The sequence below is a fragment of the Sebastes fasciatus genome, chromosome 15 (genome assembly GCF_043250625.1).
Source record: "Sebastes fasciatus isolate fSebFas1 chromosome 15, fSebFas1.pri, whole genome shotgun sequence".
Classification (NCBI taxonomy): Eukaryota; Metazoa; Chordata; class Actinopteri; order Perciformes; family Sebastidae; genus Sebastes; species Sebastes fasciatus.
In genome coordinates, this window is record NC_133809.1 from 363,191 (window position 1) to 379,778 (window position 16,588).

General features: G+C 48.2%; 2 protein-coding genes across 7 annotated transcripts in view; one reads left to right on the top strand and one right to left on the bottom strand.

The window, feature by feature from the left end:
* The window catches only part of LOC141783712 (tectonin beta-propeller repeat-containing protein 2-like), a 55,644-nt gene extending 49,803 nt beyond the window's left edge, over window positions 1-5,841 (top strand). For both annotated transcript variants that reach the window (XM_074661155.1, XM_074661156.1), the window contains exons 25-28: window positions 31-179; window positions 1,588-1,729; window positions 1,973-2,122; window positions 4,185-5,841. In XM_074661155.1, coding sequence (XP_074517256.1) covers window positions 31-179; window positions 1,588-1,729; window positions 1,973-2,122; window positions 4,185-4,336 — 593 coding nt within the window. In that variant the 3' untranslated portion in view covers window positions 4,337-5,841. The remainder of the gene's footprint in view (window positions 1-30; window positions 180-1,587; window positions 1,730-1,972; window positions 2,123-4,184) is intronic.
* Window positions 5,842-7,132: 1,291 nt separating this feature from the next.
* LOC141783738 (ankyrin repeat domain-containing protein 9-like) lies at window positions 7,133-9,484 on the bottom strand. 5 transcript variants are annotated; one of them, XM_074661197.1, is made up of 3 exons: window positions 8,654-9,484; window positions 8,383-8,478; window positions 7,133-8,328 (listed from the first exon to the last, which is right to left on the bottom strand). In XM_074661197.1, the coding sequence occupies exon 3, from the start codon at window positions 8,286-8,288 to the stop codon at window positions 7,455-7,457; it is 834 nt and encodes a 277-aa protein (XP_074517298.1). In that variant the 5' UTR covers window positions 8,289-8,328; window positions 8,383-8,478; window positions 8,654-9,484; the 3' UTR covers window positions 7,133-7,454. The 5 variants fall into 5 exon arrangements, with proteins under 5 accessions (XP_074517298.1, XP_074517297.1, XP_074517300.1 ...); XM_074661196.1 differs by having other exon boundaries at window positions 8,383-8,553; XM_074661199.1 differs by lacking the exon at window positions 8,383-8,478 and having other exon boundaries at window positions 7,133-8,307; window positions 8,702-9,484.
* Window positions 9,485-16,588: the final 7,104 nt, after the last annotated feature.

Consider the following 16,588-nt stretch of genomic DNA (forward strand, 5'->3'; position numbering starts at 1 on the left):
TTCAGGTAGAATGTCACCTGTGTGTTCCAGGAAGTGTTCGTCTGGTCAGTGTGAGCTGCGGCAGTCAGAACGTCTGGGCGGTGGACGGTCGAGGAGTCGTCTACTTCAGAGTGGGAACCCAACCTCTGAACCCGAGCATGATGCTGCCGGCCTGGATCCACATAGAACCACCTGTACAGGTAACAGAGAAACACTGGATCCACATAGAACCACCTGTACAGGTAACAGAGAAACACTGGATCCACATAGAACCACCTGTACAGGTAACAGAGAAACACTGGATCCACATAGAACCACCTGTACAGGTAACAGAGAAACACTGGATCCACATAGAACCACCTGTACAGGTAACAGAGAAACACTGGATCCACATAGAACCACCTGTACAGGTAACAGAAACACTGGATCCACATAGAACCACCTGTACAGGTAAAACAGAAACACTGGATCCACATAGAACCACCTGTACAGGTAACAGAGAAACACTGGATCCACATAGAACCACCTGTACAGGTAACAGAGAAACACTGGATCCACATAGAACCACCTGTACAGGTAACACAGAAACACTGGATCCACATAGAACCACCTGTACAGGTAACAGAAACACTGGATCCACATAGAACCACCTGTACAGGTAAAACAGAAACACTGGATCCACATAGAACCACCTGTACAGGTAACAGAGAAACACTGGATCCACATAGAACCACCTGTACAGGTAACAGAGAAACACTGGATCCACATAGAACCACCTGTACAGGTAACACAGAAACACTGGATCCACATAGAACCACCTGTACAGGTAAAACAGAAACACTGGATCCACATAGAACCACCTGTACAGGTAACAGAGAAACACTGGATCCACATAGAACCACCTGTACAGGTAACACAGAAACACTGGATCCACATAGAACCACCTGTACAGGTAACAGAAACACTGGATCCACATAGAACCACCTGTACAGGTAACAGAAACACTGGATCCACATAGAACCACCTGTACAGGTAACAGAGAAACACTGGATCCACATAGAACCACCTGTACAGGTAACACAGAAACACTGGATCCACATAGAACCACCTGTACAGGTAACAGAAACACTGGATCCACATAGAACCACCTGTACAGGTAACACAGAAACACTGGATCCACATAGAACCACCTGTACAGGTAACAGAAACACTGGATCCACATAGAACCACCTGTACAGGTAACAGAAACACTGGATCCACATAGAACCACCTGTACAGGTAACAGAAACACTGGATCCACATAGAACCACCTGTACAGGTAACAGAAACACTGGATCCACATAGAACCACCTGTACAGGTAACACAGAAACACTGGATCCACATATAACCACCTGTACAGGTAACAGAAACACTGGATCCACATAGAACCACCTGTACAGGTAACAGAAACACTGGATCCACATAGAACCACCTGTACAGGTAACAGAAACACTGGATCCACATAGAACCACCTGTACAGGTAACAGAAACACTGGATCCACATAGAACCACCTGTACACAGTGCCCGTTTTACCTATCCAGGTAACTGTGACATCATGTCTCTGCAGCCAATCGGAGTGCAGCTGGTCAGTATTGAGACGAGTCCTAACGACCGTCTCCTCTGGGCGTTGGACAACAGAGGAAGTGTCTTCGTCAGGACGGGACTCAGTGAGGAGATGCCTGTAGGGACGGACTGGGAGCTGGTACCAGGTACACACCTGTCTGTCTGATCACCTGTTTGTCTGTCTGATCACCTGTCTGTCTGATCACCTGTCTGTCTGAGCCGTGTAGTACATGTTTCCTGGTGTTCTTGGTCTCAGTAATACTGCTTATAGTGTATTGATATTGTGTATATAGTACTTCAGTGTGTACTGGTGTATATATTTGTGTATTTATATTGTGTATATAGTACTTCAGTGTGTGTACTAGTGTATATGTATTTGTGTATTTCAGGTTTAGCTGTCAGCCAGCTGGTCCTCAGCTCTCGGACCGTTTGGGTCCGATGTGTCAACGGAGATCTGGCTCGACGTTACGGAGTCTCCGACCGGAACCCTGCTGGAGATTACTGGAAGAAGATCCCCGGGAACACCAACTGGTTAACTGGTGAGACTGGGATTATACTGGGATTATACTGGGTTTATACTGGTGAGACTGGGATTATACTGGGTTTATACTGGGGAGACTGGGATTATACTGGGATTACACTGGGTTTTTACTGGGTTTACACTGGGTTTATAATGGAATTATACTGGGGAGACTGGGATTATACTGGGATTATACTGGGTTTATACTGGGGAGACTGGGATTATACTGGGGAGACTGGGATTATACTGGGTGGACTGGGATTATACTGGGATTATACTGGGTTTATACTGGTGAGACTGGGATTATACTGGGGAGACTGGGATTATACTGGGGAGACTGGGATTATACTGGGTTTATACTGGTGAGACTGGAATTATACTGGGTTTATACTTGAATTATACTGGGTTTATACTGGTGAGACTGAGATTATACTGGGTTTATACTGGGATTACACTGGGTTTATACTGGTGAGACTGGGATTATACTGGGTTTATACTGGGGAGACTGGGATTATACTGGGGAGACTGGGATTATACTGGGTGGACTGGGATTATACTGGGTTTATACTGGTGAGACTGGGATTATACTGGGGAGACTGGGATTATACTGGGTTTATACTGGTGAGACTGGAATTATACTGGGTTTATACTTGAATTATACTGGGTTTATACTGGTGAGACTGAGATTATACTGGGTTTATACTGGGATTACACTGGGTTTATACTGGGTTTATACTGGTGAGACTGGGATTATACTGGGTTTATACTGGTGAGACTGAGATTATACTGCGGAGACTGGGATTATACTGGGTTTATACTGGGATTACACTGGGTTTATACTGGGTTTATACTGGTGAGACTGAGATTATACTGGGAGACTGGGATTATACTGGGGAGACTGGGATTATACTGGGTTTATACTGGTGTGACTGGGATTATACTCGGGAGACTGGGATTATACTGGGTTTATTCTGGGTTTATACTGGGATTATACTGGTGAGACTGGGATTATACTGGGGAGACTGGGATTATACTGGTGAGACTGGGTTTATACTGGGATTATACTCGTGAGACTGGGATTATACTGGGTTTATACTGGGATTATACTGGGGAGACTGGGTTTATACTGGTGAGACTGGGATTATAATGGTGAGACTGGTATACTGGTGAGACTGGGATTATACTGGTGAGACTGGGTTTATACTGGGGAGACTGAGATTATAATAGTGAGACTGGTATTATACTGGTGAGACTGGGATTATACTGGTGAGACTGGGTTTATACTGGTGAGACTGGGATTATACTGGTGAGACTGGGTTTATACTGGTGAGACTGGGTTTATACTGGGTTTATACTGGGATTATACTGGTGAGACTGGGTTTATACTGGGTTTATACTGGGATTATACTGGTGAGACTGGGTTTATACTGGTGAGACTGGGTTTATACTGGTGAGACTGGGTTTATACTGGGTTTATACTGGGATTATACTTGGACTATACTGGGGAGACTAGGTGTGTGTGTTACCTGTACAGGTGGTTCTATGTGGGTCCAGGGTGTCTCAGGTGTGTCTCAGGGTGTCTCAGGTGTGTCTCAGATGTGTCTCAGGTGTCTCTCAGTTGTGTCTCAGGTGTCTCTCAGGTGTCTCTCAGATGTGTCTCTCAGATGTGTCTCTCAGGTGTCTCTCAGGTGTCTCTCAGGTGTGTCTCAGGTGTTTCTCAGGTGTGTCTCAGATGTGTCTTAGGTGTCTCTCAGGTGTATCTCAGGTGTCTCTCAGATGTGTCTCAGGGTGTCTCAGGGTGTCTCAGGTGTCTCTCAGGTGTGTCTCAGGTGTTTCTCAGGTGTGTCTTAGGTGTCTCTCAGGTGTATCTCAGGTGTTTCTCAGGTGTCTCTCAGATGTGTCTCAGGGTGTCTCAGGTGTTTCTCAGGTGTGTCTTAGGTGTCTCTCAGGTGTATCTCAGGTGTTTCTCAGGTGTCTCTCAGATGTGTCTCAGGGTGTCTCAGGTGTCTCTCAGGTGTGCCTCAGGTGTCTCTCAGGTGTGTCTCAGGGTGTCTCAGGTGTGTCTCTCTGTCTCTCTTCAGTGACTCCAGAGGACGAGTTGTGGGCGGTGACTCTGATTGGTGGATTGTCCCGTCGCCTGACGAAGCTCCTCCCACAGACTCCCTGTAGACCCGCCCCCTCAGGCCCCTCCCTCAGCGGGGATGACATCGACGACGAATGGGAGCTCATCTGATCTATGACATCACTGTGATGTCACCACTGTCACTTCCTGTGACATCTCTGAAATAAGATGGCCACACAGAGGGAGCCCAGGTGGCTGCTGGGAAATGAAGTGAACTGAGACTCTTTTCTTTTTGTTTTAACAGGAAGCACTTTATTCTGAAGGGACAGTGGGCTACAGAGGAACTGGTTCTGGTTCTGGTTCTGGTTCAGATCATCCTCCTCCAGTCTCCAGTTCAGACTGGTTCTGACTGGTCCTAACTGGTTCTGACTGTTCCTAACTGGTTCTGACTGGTCCTAACTGGTTCTGACTGGTCCAAACTGGTCCAAACTGGTTCAAACTGGTTCAAACAGAATTGAATTGACTTTAATTGAAACTGGTTCAAACTGGTCCTGACTGGTCCTAACTGGCTCAAACTGGTTCTGACTGGTCCTAACTGGTTCTGACTGGTTCAAACTGGTCCTGACTGGTTCTGACTGTTCCTAACTGGTTCTGACTGGTCCTTACTGGTTCAAACTGGTTTAAACTGGTCCTAACTGGCTCAAACTGGTTCTGCCTGGTCCTAACTGTTTCTGACTGGTTCAAACTGGTTCTGACTGGTCCTAACTGGTTCTGACTGGTTCTGACTGGTCCTAACTGGTTCTGACTGGTTCAAACTGGTCCTAACTGGTTCTGAACTAGCCATTTTCATTCCAGTTTAGGTCAGCCTGGTCTAAACTGGTTCAGCCTGGTCTAAACTGGTTCAGTCTGGTCTTAACGGGACTGATCCATGAAAAACATGTAAAAATGTAAATGTTAAACGTCTTTGTGTTTGTTGTTGTTTAAGATAAGATAAGATTTAAAACAAAACCTGGACTCTTGATGGACTGTAATGGACTCTAATGGACTCTGATGGACTGTAATGGACTGTAATGGACTCTGGTGGACTCTAATGGACCCTGATGGACTCTAATGGACTCTAATGGACCCTGATGGACTCTAGTGGACTCTGAAAGACTGTAGTGGACCCTGATGGACTGTGGTGGACTCTAGTGGACTCTGAAAGACTGTAGTGGACCCTGATGGACTGTGGTGGACTCTAATAGACTGATGGACTGTAGTCGACCCTGATGGACTATAGTGGACTCTAATGGACTCTAATGGACTCTGATGGACTCTAACGGACTCTAACGGACTCTAACGGACTCTTGATAGACTCTGATAGACTTTAATGGACCCTGATGGACTCTAGTGGACTCTGATAGACTGTAGTGGACCCTGGTGGACTCTAATGGACTCTGGTGGACTGTAGTGGACCCTGATGGACTGTAGCAGACTCTAATGGACCCTAATGGACCCTAATGGTGTGGAAAAAGCTCCTTTAAACATGGCCTCGTCGTCATCTCTCCGCCTCGTGTCCGACAGCGTTACCATGGAAACCTGTGCAGATGTGACTCTGTTGTGATGTCAGCTGATTGGTTGGATGTTCTGCTGCTTCCTTCATTAATTAATTAACTTAATAAACATGTTTAAACACACACATGGGGGGGGTGTGAACCTTGTTCTGCTCAAACATCAAAGTGACCAGAAACATTCACTTATCTTCAACGAGTTTAACAAGCTTAACGAGTTTAACGATCTTAACGAGTTTAACGATCTTAACGATTTTAATGAGCTTAACGATCTTAACGAGCTTAACGAGCTTAACGAGTTTAACGATCTTAACGAGTTTAACGATCTTAACGATTTTAATGAGCTTAACGATCTTAACGAGCTTAACGAGCTTAACGAGTTTAACGAGTTTAACGAGCTCAACGAGCTTAACGAGTTTAACGAGCTTAACGATCTTAACGAGTTTAACGATCTTAACGAGTTTAACGAGCTTAACGAGCTTAACGATCTTAACGAGTTTAATGAGCTTAACGATCTTAACGAGCTTAACGATCTTAACGAGTTTAACGAGCTTAACGAGTTAAACGATCTTAACGATCTTAACGAGTTTAACGATCTTAACGAATTTAACGATCTTAACGAGTTTAACGAGCTTAACGATCTTAACGAGCTTAACGATCTTAACGAGTTTAACGATCTTAACAAGTTTAACGAGCTTAACGAGTTAAACGATCTTAACGAGTTTAACGATCTTAACGAGCTTAACGAGTTAAACGATCTTAACGATCTTAACAAGTTTAACGATCTTAACGAATTTAACGATCTTAACGAGTTTAACGAGCTTAATGATCTTAACGAGTTTAACGATCTTAACGAGTTTAACGATCTTAACGAGTTTAACGATCTTAACGAGCTTAACGAGTTTAACGATTTTAACGATCTTAACGAGTTTAACGAGTCCGGAGAGGTTCAGCTGTGAATCAGTTTAAACTACAGAAATGATGAAGAAGTTCAGGATCTCTTCATCCTCCATATTTGGCTCATTCTGAGACACTGAATCACACCTGGACACTGAATCACACCTGGATAATGAATCACACCTGGACACTGAATCACACCTGGATAATGAATCACACCTGGACACTGAATCACACCTGGATAATGAATCACACCTGGACACTGAATCACACCTGGATAATGAATCACACCTGGACACTGAGGTAGAAACACGTTTATAGATTTACAGCTGAAACACAACGAAGAATCCACGACACACAGACTGAAACATAATAAAACATAATATAATATAATAAAATATAATAAATAAAACATAATTGAATAAATATAATATAATAAACATAATATATAATAAATAAAATATATAATAATATATATATACGTGTATATATATATATACACGTATATATATAATAACTATAAAGTCATCTGGAACATTTAAAAGGTCAAATATTGTGTTATTACCTGACAGTACAGGTAACAGTGACATCATCATCAGATTATTACATCACTAACAGCAGCTGCTCCTTCAGTCTCCTCAGGGTCCTAAAGCCTGTCGGCTCATATGAACAGACAGCAGGTTTACAGGTTACAGGTGTAACAGGTGTTCTCAGGTGACTGAGGGAGTCGGTATTGATCGCTGATCAGTGATCAGGTTTTAGTCTTTATTTACATCATCAACACACCGTCCAATCACAGCAGTCCTGAGGTGTTTGCAGTGTTTCCATGGTGACCGATGATGTCACCGCCAGCCGTGCGGCTGCAGGAAGTCGGGCAGCGCGGCGATCTGATCCGGGCCGGACCGAGCCAAACACCTGAGTGCCTGCAGCAGGAGGGGGGACGGGGCCAGACCGCACAGCCAGCTGAACACTTCATTTCCCAGCAGGCTTTGCCATCGACGCGGCTCGTCCTGCAGGCAGCGAAGCGGCGGCGGTTTGGGCAGGAAGAGCAGCAGGAAGTCGAGGCAGCGCCGCACGTGGCGTCGGTCCGTTGTGTCAGAGGCGACGAGTCGCTGCAGCGCGGCGTCGAGGCCGGTGGGGAGTGCGCCGTGAACCAGCAGCAGCAACAGACAGTCGGGCCGTGACAGCTCCACCGCCAGCTGCACTGCCGTCTTTCCCGCGTCCGACACGTGCGAGCAGCCGCTGCGGCCGTCCAGGTAGTCCCGCCGCACACTCTGCGTGTCGCAGTCCTTCAGAGCCTCCACCATCATGCCGAGGATCGACACGCGGTTGTAGCGCACCGCCACGGCGAGGTGCGGCACGCCGCCGCTACCGCGGCCGCAGCAGAAGCTACAGCGCGGCGGGCTGAGCGCGCCCACCGAGTACTCGTCCAGCAGGTGGCGTGCGTAGTCCTGGTGGTCGTGTACGAGCGCGTACAGCAGCGCCTCAGACGGCAGGAAGGCTCGCGGGCGTCCGTCCTCCCAGCTGAATACCTCCATACGGCGCATGTCCTCCAGCAGCCAGACCGGGAACCGTTCACGCACAGCGCAGTAGAAGGAGAACGCCGTCCGCTCGCACTGACGCTGCGACGTAGACGAAGACAGACGCTCCACCTGAGAGGACAGCAGCCACGGCATGACAACACCAGCGACACACCTAGAGAGACACAATACACACCTGGTGTGAAGGAGACACAATACACACCTGGTCTGAAGGAGACACTAAACACACCTGGTCTGAAGGAGACACTAAACACACCTGGAGAGACACTAAACACACCTGGTCTGAAGGAGACACTAAACACACCTGGAGAGACACTAAACACACCTGGTCTGAAGGAGACACTATACACACCTGGAGAGACACTAAACACACTTGGTCTGAAGGAGACACTAAACACACCTGGTCTGAAGGAGACACTAAACACACCTGGAGAGACTAAACACACCTGGTCTGAAGGAGACACTAAACACACCTGGTCTGAAGGAGACACTAAACACACCTGGAGAGACACTAAACACACCTGGTCTGAAGGAGACACTATACACACCTGGAGGTGTGAATGAGTCCCTGTGAATCCACCAGTTCAGATCCTGTCCAGCCTGTTCAGTCTCAGAGTCAGACCTCCTCAGCTCCTCCAGTCTTTTATAGACCCCCCCCCCCCCCCCAGCTGAGCTCCATGTGTGGATGTTTGTTTTTGGAGGCGGCCGGGGGGCGAGAGGGTTGAGAGGGGTGAGGGGGGGAGGTGGGATTGAGTGTCTCACATTACCCACATAGCGAACATAGCGGCCTTCAAGCGTCTGGAGCTTCTATAATGAAAACAGTAAACACCAGTAGAACCCAGTGGAGTCACTGAATAAGTTATTATTATTATAATTATATTATTATTATTATTATTGACAGTAAACACCAGTAGAACCCAGTAGAGTCACTCAGTCACTGTATCAGTAGCTCCTCCCAGAGGGGAGAGATGAGTCAACACCACCTCGTGATGTGATCCATCATCATCTGTAACCTCTGATCCTGTTCAGGTGGGGGGGGGAGGGGGGTCTGATCCCAGCTGATTTTGGGTTAGGGCGGGGGAGTTCATCCTGGACAGGTCTCCAGACTATCACAGGACTGACACAGAGAGACAGACACCATTCACACCTACGGGACATTTAGAGTCAACAATGAACCTACCCTGCATGTCTTTAGACTGTGGGAGGAAACCTGAGAACCCGGAGTAAACCCACACCAACCTGCATGTCTTTAGACTGTTGGATGAAACCTGAGAACCCGTAGTAAACCCACACTAACCTGCATGTCTTTAGACTGTGGGAGGAAACCTGAGAACCAGAGTAAACCCACGCTAACCTGCATGTCTTTGGACTATGGGAGGAAACCTGAGAACCCGGAGTAAACCCACACTAACCTGCATGTCTTTGGACTGTGGGATGAAACCTGAGAACCCGGAGTAAACCCACAATAACCTTCATGTCTTTAGACTGTGGGAGGAAACCTGAGAACCAGAGTAAACCCACGCTAACCTGCATGTCTTTGGACTATGGGAGGAAACCTGAGAACCCGGAGTAAACCCACACTAACCTGCATGTCTTTGGACTGTGGGATGAAACCTGAGAACCCGGAGTAAAACCACGCTAACCTGCATGTCTTTAGACTGTGGGAGGAAACCTGAGAACCGGAGTAAAGCCACACTAACCTACATGTCTTTGGACTGTGGGATGAAACCTGAGAACCCGGAGTAAAACCACGCTAACCTGCATGTCTTTGGACTGTGGGAGGAAACCTGAGAACCCGGAGTAAACCCACGCTAACCTGCATGTCTTTAGACTGTGGGATGAAACCTGAGAACCCGGAGTAAAACCACGCTAACCTGCATGTCTTTGGACTGTGGGAGGAAACCTGAGAACCCGGAGTAAACCCACGCTAACCTGCATGTCTTTAGACTGTGGGATGAAACCTGAGAACCCGGAGTAAACCCACGCTAACCTGCATGTCTTTAGACTGTGGGAGGAAACAGGAGAACCCGGAGTATACCCACGCTAACCTGCATGTCTTTAGACTGTGGGTGGAAACCGGAGAACCCGGAGTTAACCCACGCTAACCTGCATGTCTTTAGACTGTGGGAGGAAACCTGAGAACCCGGAGTAAACCCACACTAACCTGCATGTCTTTAGACTGTGGGAGGAAACCTGAGAACCGGAGTAAACCCACACTAACCTGCATGTCTTTAGACTGTGAGAGGAAACCTGAGAACCCGGAGTAAACCCACACTAACCTGCATGTCTTTAGACTGTGGGAGGAAACCTGAGAACCGGAGTAAACCCACACTAACCTGCATGTCTTTAGACTGTGGGAGGAAACCTGAGAACTCGGAGTAAACCCACACTAACCTGCATGTCTTTAGACTGTGGGATGAAACCCTGAGAACCCGGAGTAAACCCACACTAACCTGCATGTCTTTAGACTGTGGGAGGAAACCGGAGAACCCGGAGTAAACCCACGCTAACCTGCATGTCTTTAGACTGTGGGTGGAAACCGGAGAACCTGGAGTAAACCCACGCTAACCTGCATGTGTTTAAACTGTGGGTGGAAACCTGAGAACCCGGAGTAAACCCACGCTAACCTGCATGTCTTTAGACTGTGGGAGGAAACCGGAGAACCCGGAGTAAACCCACGCTAACCTGCATGTCTTTAGACTGTGGGAGGAAACCGGAGAACCAGAAGTAAACCCACGCTAACCTGCATGTCTTTGGACTGTGGGAGGAAACCTGAGAACCCGGAGTAAACCCACGCTAACCTGCATGTCTTTAGACTGTGGGTGGAAACCGGAGAACCCGGAGTTAACCCACGCTAACCTGCATGTCTTTAGACTGTGGGAGGAAACCTGAGAACCCGGAGTAAACCCACACTAACCTGCATGTCTTTAGACTGTGGGAGGAAACCTGAGAACCGGAGTAAACCCACACTAACCTGCATGTCTTTAGACTGTGAGAGGAAACCTGAGAACCCGGAGTAAACCCACACTAACCTGCATGTCTTTGGACTGTGGGATGATTCCTGAAAACCCGGAGTAAACCCACGCTAACCTGCATGTCTTTGGACTATGGGAGGAAACCTGAGAACCCGGAGTAAACCCACACTAACCTGCATGTCTTTGGACTGTGGGATGAAACCTGAGAACCCGGAGTAAAACCACGCTAACCTGCATGTCTTTGGACTGTGAAAAGAAACCTTAGAACCGGAGTAAACCCACGCTAACATGCATGTCTTTAGACTGTGGGAGGAAACCTGAGAACCCGGAGTAAACCCACGCTAACCTGCATGTCTTTAGACTGTGGGATGAAACCTGAGAACCAGAGTAAACCCACACTAACTTGCATGTCTTTAGACTGTGGGAGGAAACCTGAGAACCAGAGTAAACCCATACTAACCTGCATATCTTTAGACTGTGGGAGGAAACCTGAGAACCGGAGTAAACCCACACTAACCTGCATGTCTTTGGACTGTGGGAGGAAACCTGAGAACCCGGAGTAAACCCACGCTAACCTGAATGTCTTTGGACTGTGGGAGGAAACCTGAGAACCGGAGTAAACCCACACTAACCTGCATGTCTTTAGACTGTGGGAGGAAACCTGAGAACCCTGAGTAAACCCACACTAACCTGCATGTCTTTAGACTGTGGGAGGAAACCGGAGAACCCGGAGTAAACCCACGCTAACCTGCATGTGTTTAAACTGTGGGTGGAAACCTGAGAACCCGGAGTAAACCCACGCTAACCTGCATGTCTTTAGACTGTGGGAGGAAACCGGAGAACCAGGAGTAAATCCACGCTAACCTGCATGTCTTTGGACTGTGGGAGGAAACCTGAGAACCCGGAGTAAACCCACACTAACCTACATGTCTTTGGACTGTGGGATGAAACCTGAGAACCCGGAGTAAAACCACGCTAACCTGCATGTCTTTGGACTGTGGGAGGAAACCTGAGAACCCGGAGTAAACCCACGCTAACCTGCATGTCTTTAGACTGTGGGATGAAACCTGAGAACCCGGAGTAAAACCACGCTAACCTGCATGTCTTTGGACTGTGGGAGGAAACCTGAGAACCCGGAGTAAACCCACGCTAACCTGCATGTCTTTAGACTGTGGGATGAAACCTGAGAACTCGGAGTAAACCCACACTAACCTGCATGTCTTTAGACTGTGGGAGGAAACCTGAGAACTCGGAGTAAACCCACACTAACCTGCATGTCTTTAGACTGTGGGATGAAACCCTGAGAACCCGGAGTAAACCCACACTAACCTGCATGTCTTTAGACTGTGGGAGGAAACCGGAGAACCCGGAGTAAACCCACGCTAACCTGCATGTCTTTAGACTGTGGGTGGAAACCGGAGAACCTGGAGTAAACCCACGCTAACCTGCATGTGTTTAAACTGTGGGTGGAAACCTGAGAACCCGGAGTAAACCCACGCTAACCTGCATGTCTTTAGACTGTGGGAGGAAACCGGAGAACCCGGAGTAAACCCACGCTAACCTGCATGTCTTTAGACTGTGGGAGGAAACCGGAGAACCAGAAGTAAACCCACGCTAACCTGCATGTCTTTGGACTGTGGGAGGAAACCTGAGAACCCGGAGTAAACCCACGCTAACCTGCATGTCTTTAGACTGTGGGTGGAAACCGGAGAACCCGGAGTTAACCCACGCTAACCTGCATGTCTTTAGACTGTGGGAGGAAACCTGAGAACCCGGAGTAAACCCACACTAACCTGCATGTCTTTAGACTGTGGGAGGAAACCTGAGAACCGGAGTAAACCCACACTAACCTGCATGTCTTTAGACTGTGAGAGGAAACCTGAGAACCCGGAGTAAACCCACACTAACCTGCATGTCTTTAGACTGTGGGAGGAAACCTGAGAACCGGAGTAAACCCACACTAACCTGCATGTCTTTAGACTGTGAGAGGAAACCTGAGAACCCGGAGTAAACCCACACTAACCTGCATGTCTTTAGACTGTGGGAGGAAACCTGAGAACCGGAGTAAACCCACACTAACCTGCATGTCTTTAGACTGTGGGAGGAAACCTGAGAACTCGGAGTTAACCCACACTAACCTGCATGTCTTTAGACTGTGGGATGAAACCCTGAGAACCCGGAGTAAACCCACACTAACCTGCATGTCTTTAGACTGTGGGAGGAAACCGGAGAACCCGGAGTAAACCCACGCTAACCTGCATGTCTTTAGACTGTGGGTGGAAACCGGAGAACCTGGAGTAAACCCACGCTAACCTGCATGTGTTTAAACTGTGGGTGGAAACCTGAGAACCCGGAGTAAACCCACGCTAACCTGCATGTCTTTAGACTGTGGGAGGAAACCGGAGAACCCGGAGTAAACCCACGCTAACCTGCATGTCTTTAGACTGTGGGAGGAAACCGGAGAACCAGAAGTAAACCCACGCTAACCTGCATGTCTTTGGACTGTGGGAGGAAACCTGAGAACCCGGAGTAAACCCACGCTAACCTGCATGTCTTTAGACTGCGGGTGGAAACCGGAGAACCCGGAGTTAACCCACGCTAACCTGCATGTCTTTAGACTGTGGGAGGAAACCTGAGAACCCGGAGTAAACCCACACTAACCTGCATGTCTTTAGACTGTGGGAGGAAACCTGAGAACCGGAGTAAACCCACACTAACCTGCATGTCTTTAGACTGTGAGAGGAAACCTGAGAACCCGGAGTAAACCCACACTAACCTGCATGTCTTTAGACTGTGGGAGGAAACCTGAGAACCAGAGTAAACCCACGCTAACCTGCATGTCTTTGGACTGTGGGATGATTCCTGAAAACCCGGAGTAAACCCACGCTAACCTGCATGTCTTTGGACTATGGGAGGAAACCTGAGAACCCGGAGTAAACCCACACTAACCTGCATGTCTTTGGACTGTGGGATGAAACCTGAGAACCCGGAGTAAAACCACGCTAACCTGCATGTCTTTGGACTGTGAAAAGAAACCTTAGAACCGGAGTAAACCCACGCTAACATGCATGTCTTTAGACTGTGGGAGGAAACCTGAGAACCCGGAGTAAACCCACGCTAACCTGCATGTCTTTAGACTGTGGGATGAAACCTGAGAACCAGAGTAAACCCACACTAACTTGCATGTCTTTAGACTGTGGGAGGAAACCTGAGAACCAGAGTAAACCCATACTAACCTGCATATCTTTAGACTGTGGGAGGAAACCTGAGAACCGGAGTAAACCCACACTAACCTGCATGTCTTTGGACTGTGGGAGGAAACCTGAGAACCCGGAGTAAACCCACGCTAACCTGAATGTCTTTGGACTGTGGGAGGAAACCTGAGAACCGGAGTAAACCCACACTAACCTGCATGTCTTTGGACTGTGGGAGGAAACCTGAGAACCCGGAGTAAACCCACGCTAACCTGAATGTCTTTGGACTGTGGGAGGAAACCTGAGAACCCGGAGTAAACCCACACTAACCTGCATGTCTTTGGACTGTGGGATGAAACCTGAGAACCCGGAGTAAAACCACGCTAACCTGCATGTCTTTGGACTGTGAAAAGAAACCTTAGAACCGGAGTAAACCCACGCTAACATGCATGTCTTTAGACTGTGGGAGGAAACCTGAGAACCCGGAGTAAACCCACGCTAACCTGCATGTCTTTAGACTGTGGGATGAAACCTGAGAACCAGAGTAAACCCACACTAACTTGCATGTCTTTAGACTGTGGGAGGAAACCTGAGAACCAGAGTAAACCCATACTAACCTGCATATCTTTAGACTGTGGGAGGAAACCTGAGAACCGGAGTAAACCCACACTAACCTGCATGTCTTTGGACTGTGGGAGGAAACCTGAGAACCCGGAGTAAACCCACGCTAACCTGAATGTCTTTGGACTGTGGGAGGAAACCTGAGAACCGGAGTAAACCCACACTAACCTGCATGTCTTTAGACTGTGGGAGGAAACCTGAGAACCCTGAGTAAACCCACACTAACCTGCATGTCTTTAGACTGTGGGAGGAAACCGGAGAACCCGGAGTAAACCCACGCTAACCTGCATGTGTTTAAACTGTGGGTGGAAACCTGAGAACCCGGAGTAAACCCACGCTAACCTGCATGTCTTTAGACTGTGGGAGGAAACCAGAGAACCAGGAGTAAATCCACGCTAACCTGCATGTCTTTGGACTGTGGGAGGAAACCTGAGAACCCGGAGTAAACCCACACTAACCTACATGTCTTTGGACTGTGGGATGAAACCTGAGAACCCGGAGTAAAACCACGCTAACCTGCATGTCTTTGGACTGTGGGAGGAAACCTGAGAACCCGGAGTAAACCCACGCTAACCTGCATGTCTTTAGACTGTGGGATGAAACCTGAGAACCCGGAGTAAAACCACGCTAACCTGCATGTCTTTGGACTGTGGGAGGAAACCTGAGAACCCGGAGTAAACCCACGCTAACCTGCATGTCTTTAGACTGTGGGATGAAACCTGAGAACTCGGAGTAAACCCACACTAACCTGCATGTCTTTAGACTGTGGGAGGAAACCTGAGAACTCGGAGTAAACCCACACTAACCTGCATGTCTTTAGACTGTGGGATGAAACCCTGAGAACCCGGAGTAAACCCACACTAACCTGCATGTCTTTAGACTGTGGGAGGAAACCGGAGAACCCGGAGTAAACCCACGCTAACCTGCATGTCTTTAGACTGTGGGTGGAAACCGGAGAACCTGGAGTAAACCCACGCTAACCTGCATGTGTTTAAACTGTGGGTGGAAACCTGAGAACCCGGAGTAAACCCAGGCTAACCTGCATGTCTTTAGACTGTGGGAGGAAACCGGAGAACCCGGAGTAAACCCACGCTAACCTGCATGTCTTTAGACTGTGGGAGGAAACCGGAGAACCAGAAGTAAACCCACGCTAACCTGCATGTCTTTGGACTGTGGGAGGAAACCTGAGAACCCGGAGTAAACCCACGCTAACCTGCATGTCTTTAGACTGTGGGTGGAAACCGGAGAACCCGGAGTTAACCCACGCTAACCTGCATGTCTTTAGACTGTGGGAGGAAACCTGAGAACCCGGAGTAAACCCACACTAACCTGCATGTCTTTAGACTGTGGGAGGAAACCTGAGAACCGGAGTAAACCCACACTAACCTGCATGTCTTTAGACTGTGAGAGGAAACCTGAGAACCCGGAGTAAACCCACACTAACCTGCATGTCTTTAGACTGTGGGAGGAAACCTGAGAACCAGAGTAAACCCACGCTAACCTGCATGTCTTTGGACTGTGGGATGATTCCTGAAAACCCGGAGTAAACCCACGCTAACCTGCATGTCTTTGGACTATGGGAGGAAACCTGAGAACCCGGAGTAAACCCACGCTAACCTGCATGTCTTTAGACTGTGGGAGGAAA

What these genes read in the sequence shown, in the direction of transcription:
- LOC141783738 (XM_074661199.1), bottom strand. Translation starts at nt 8,288, where the DNA reads ATGCCGTGGCTGCTGTCCTCTCAGGTGGAGCGTCTGTCTTCGTCTACG.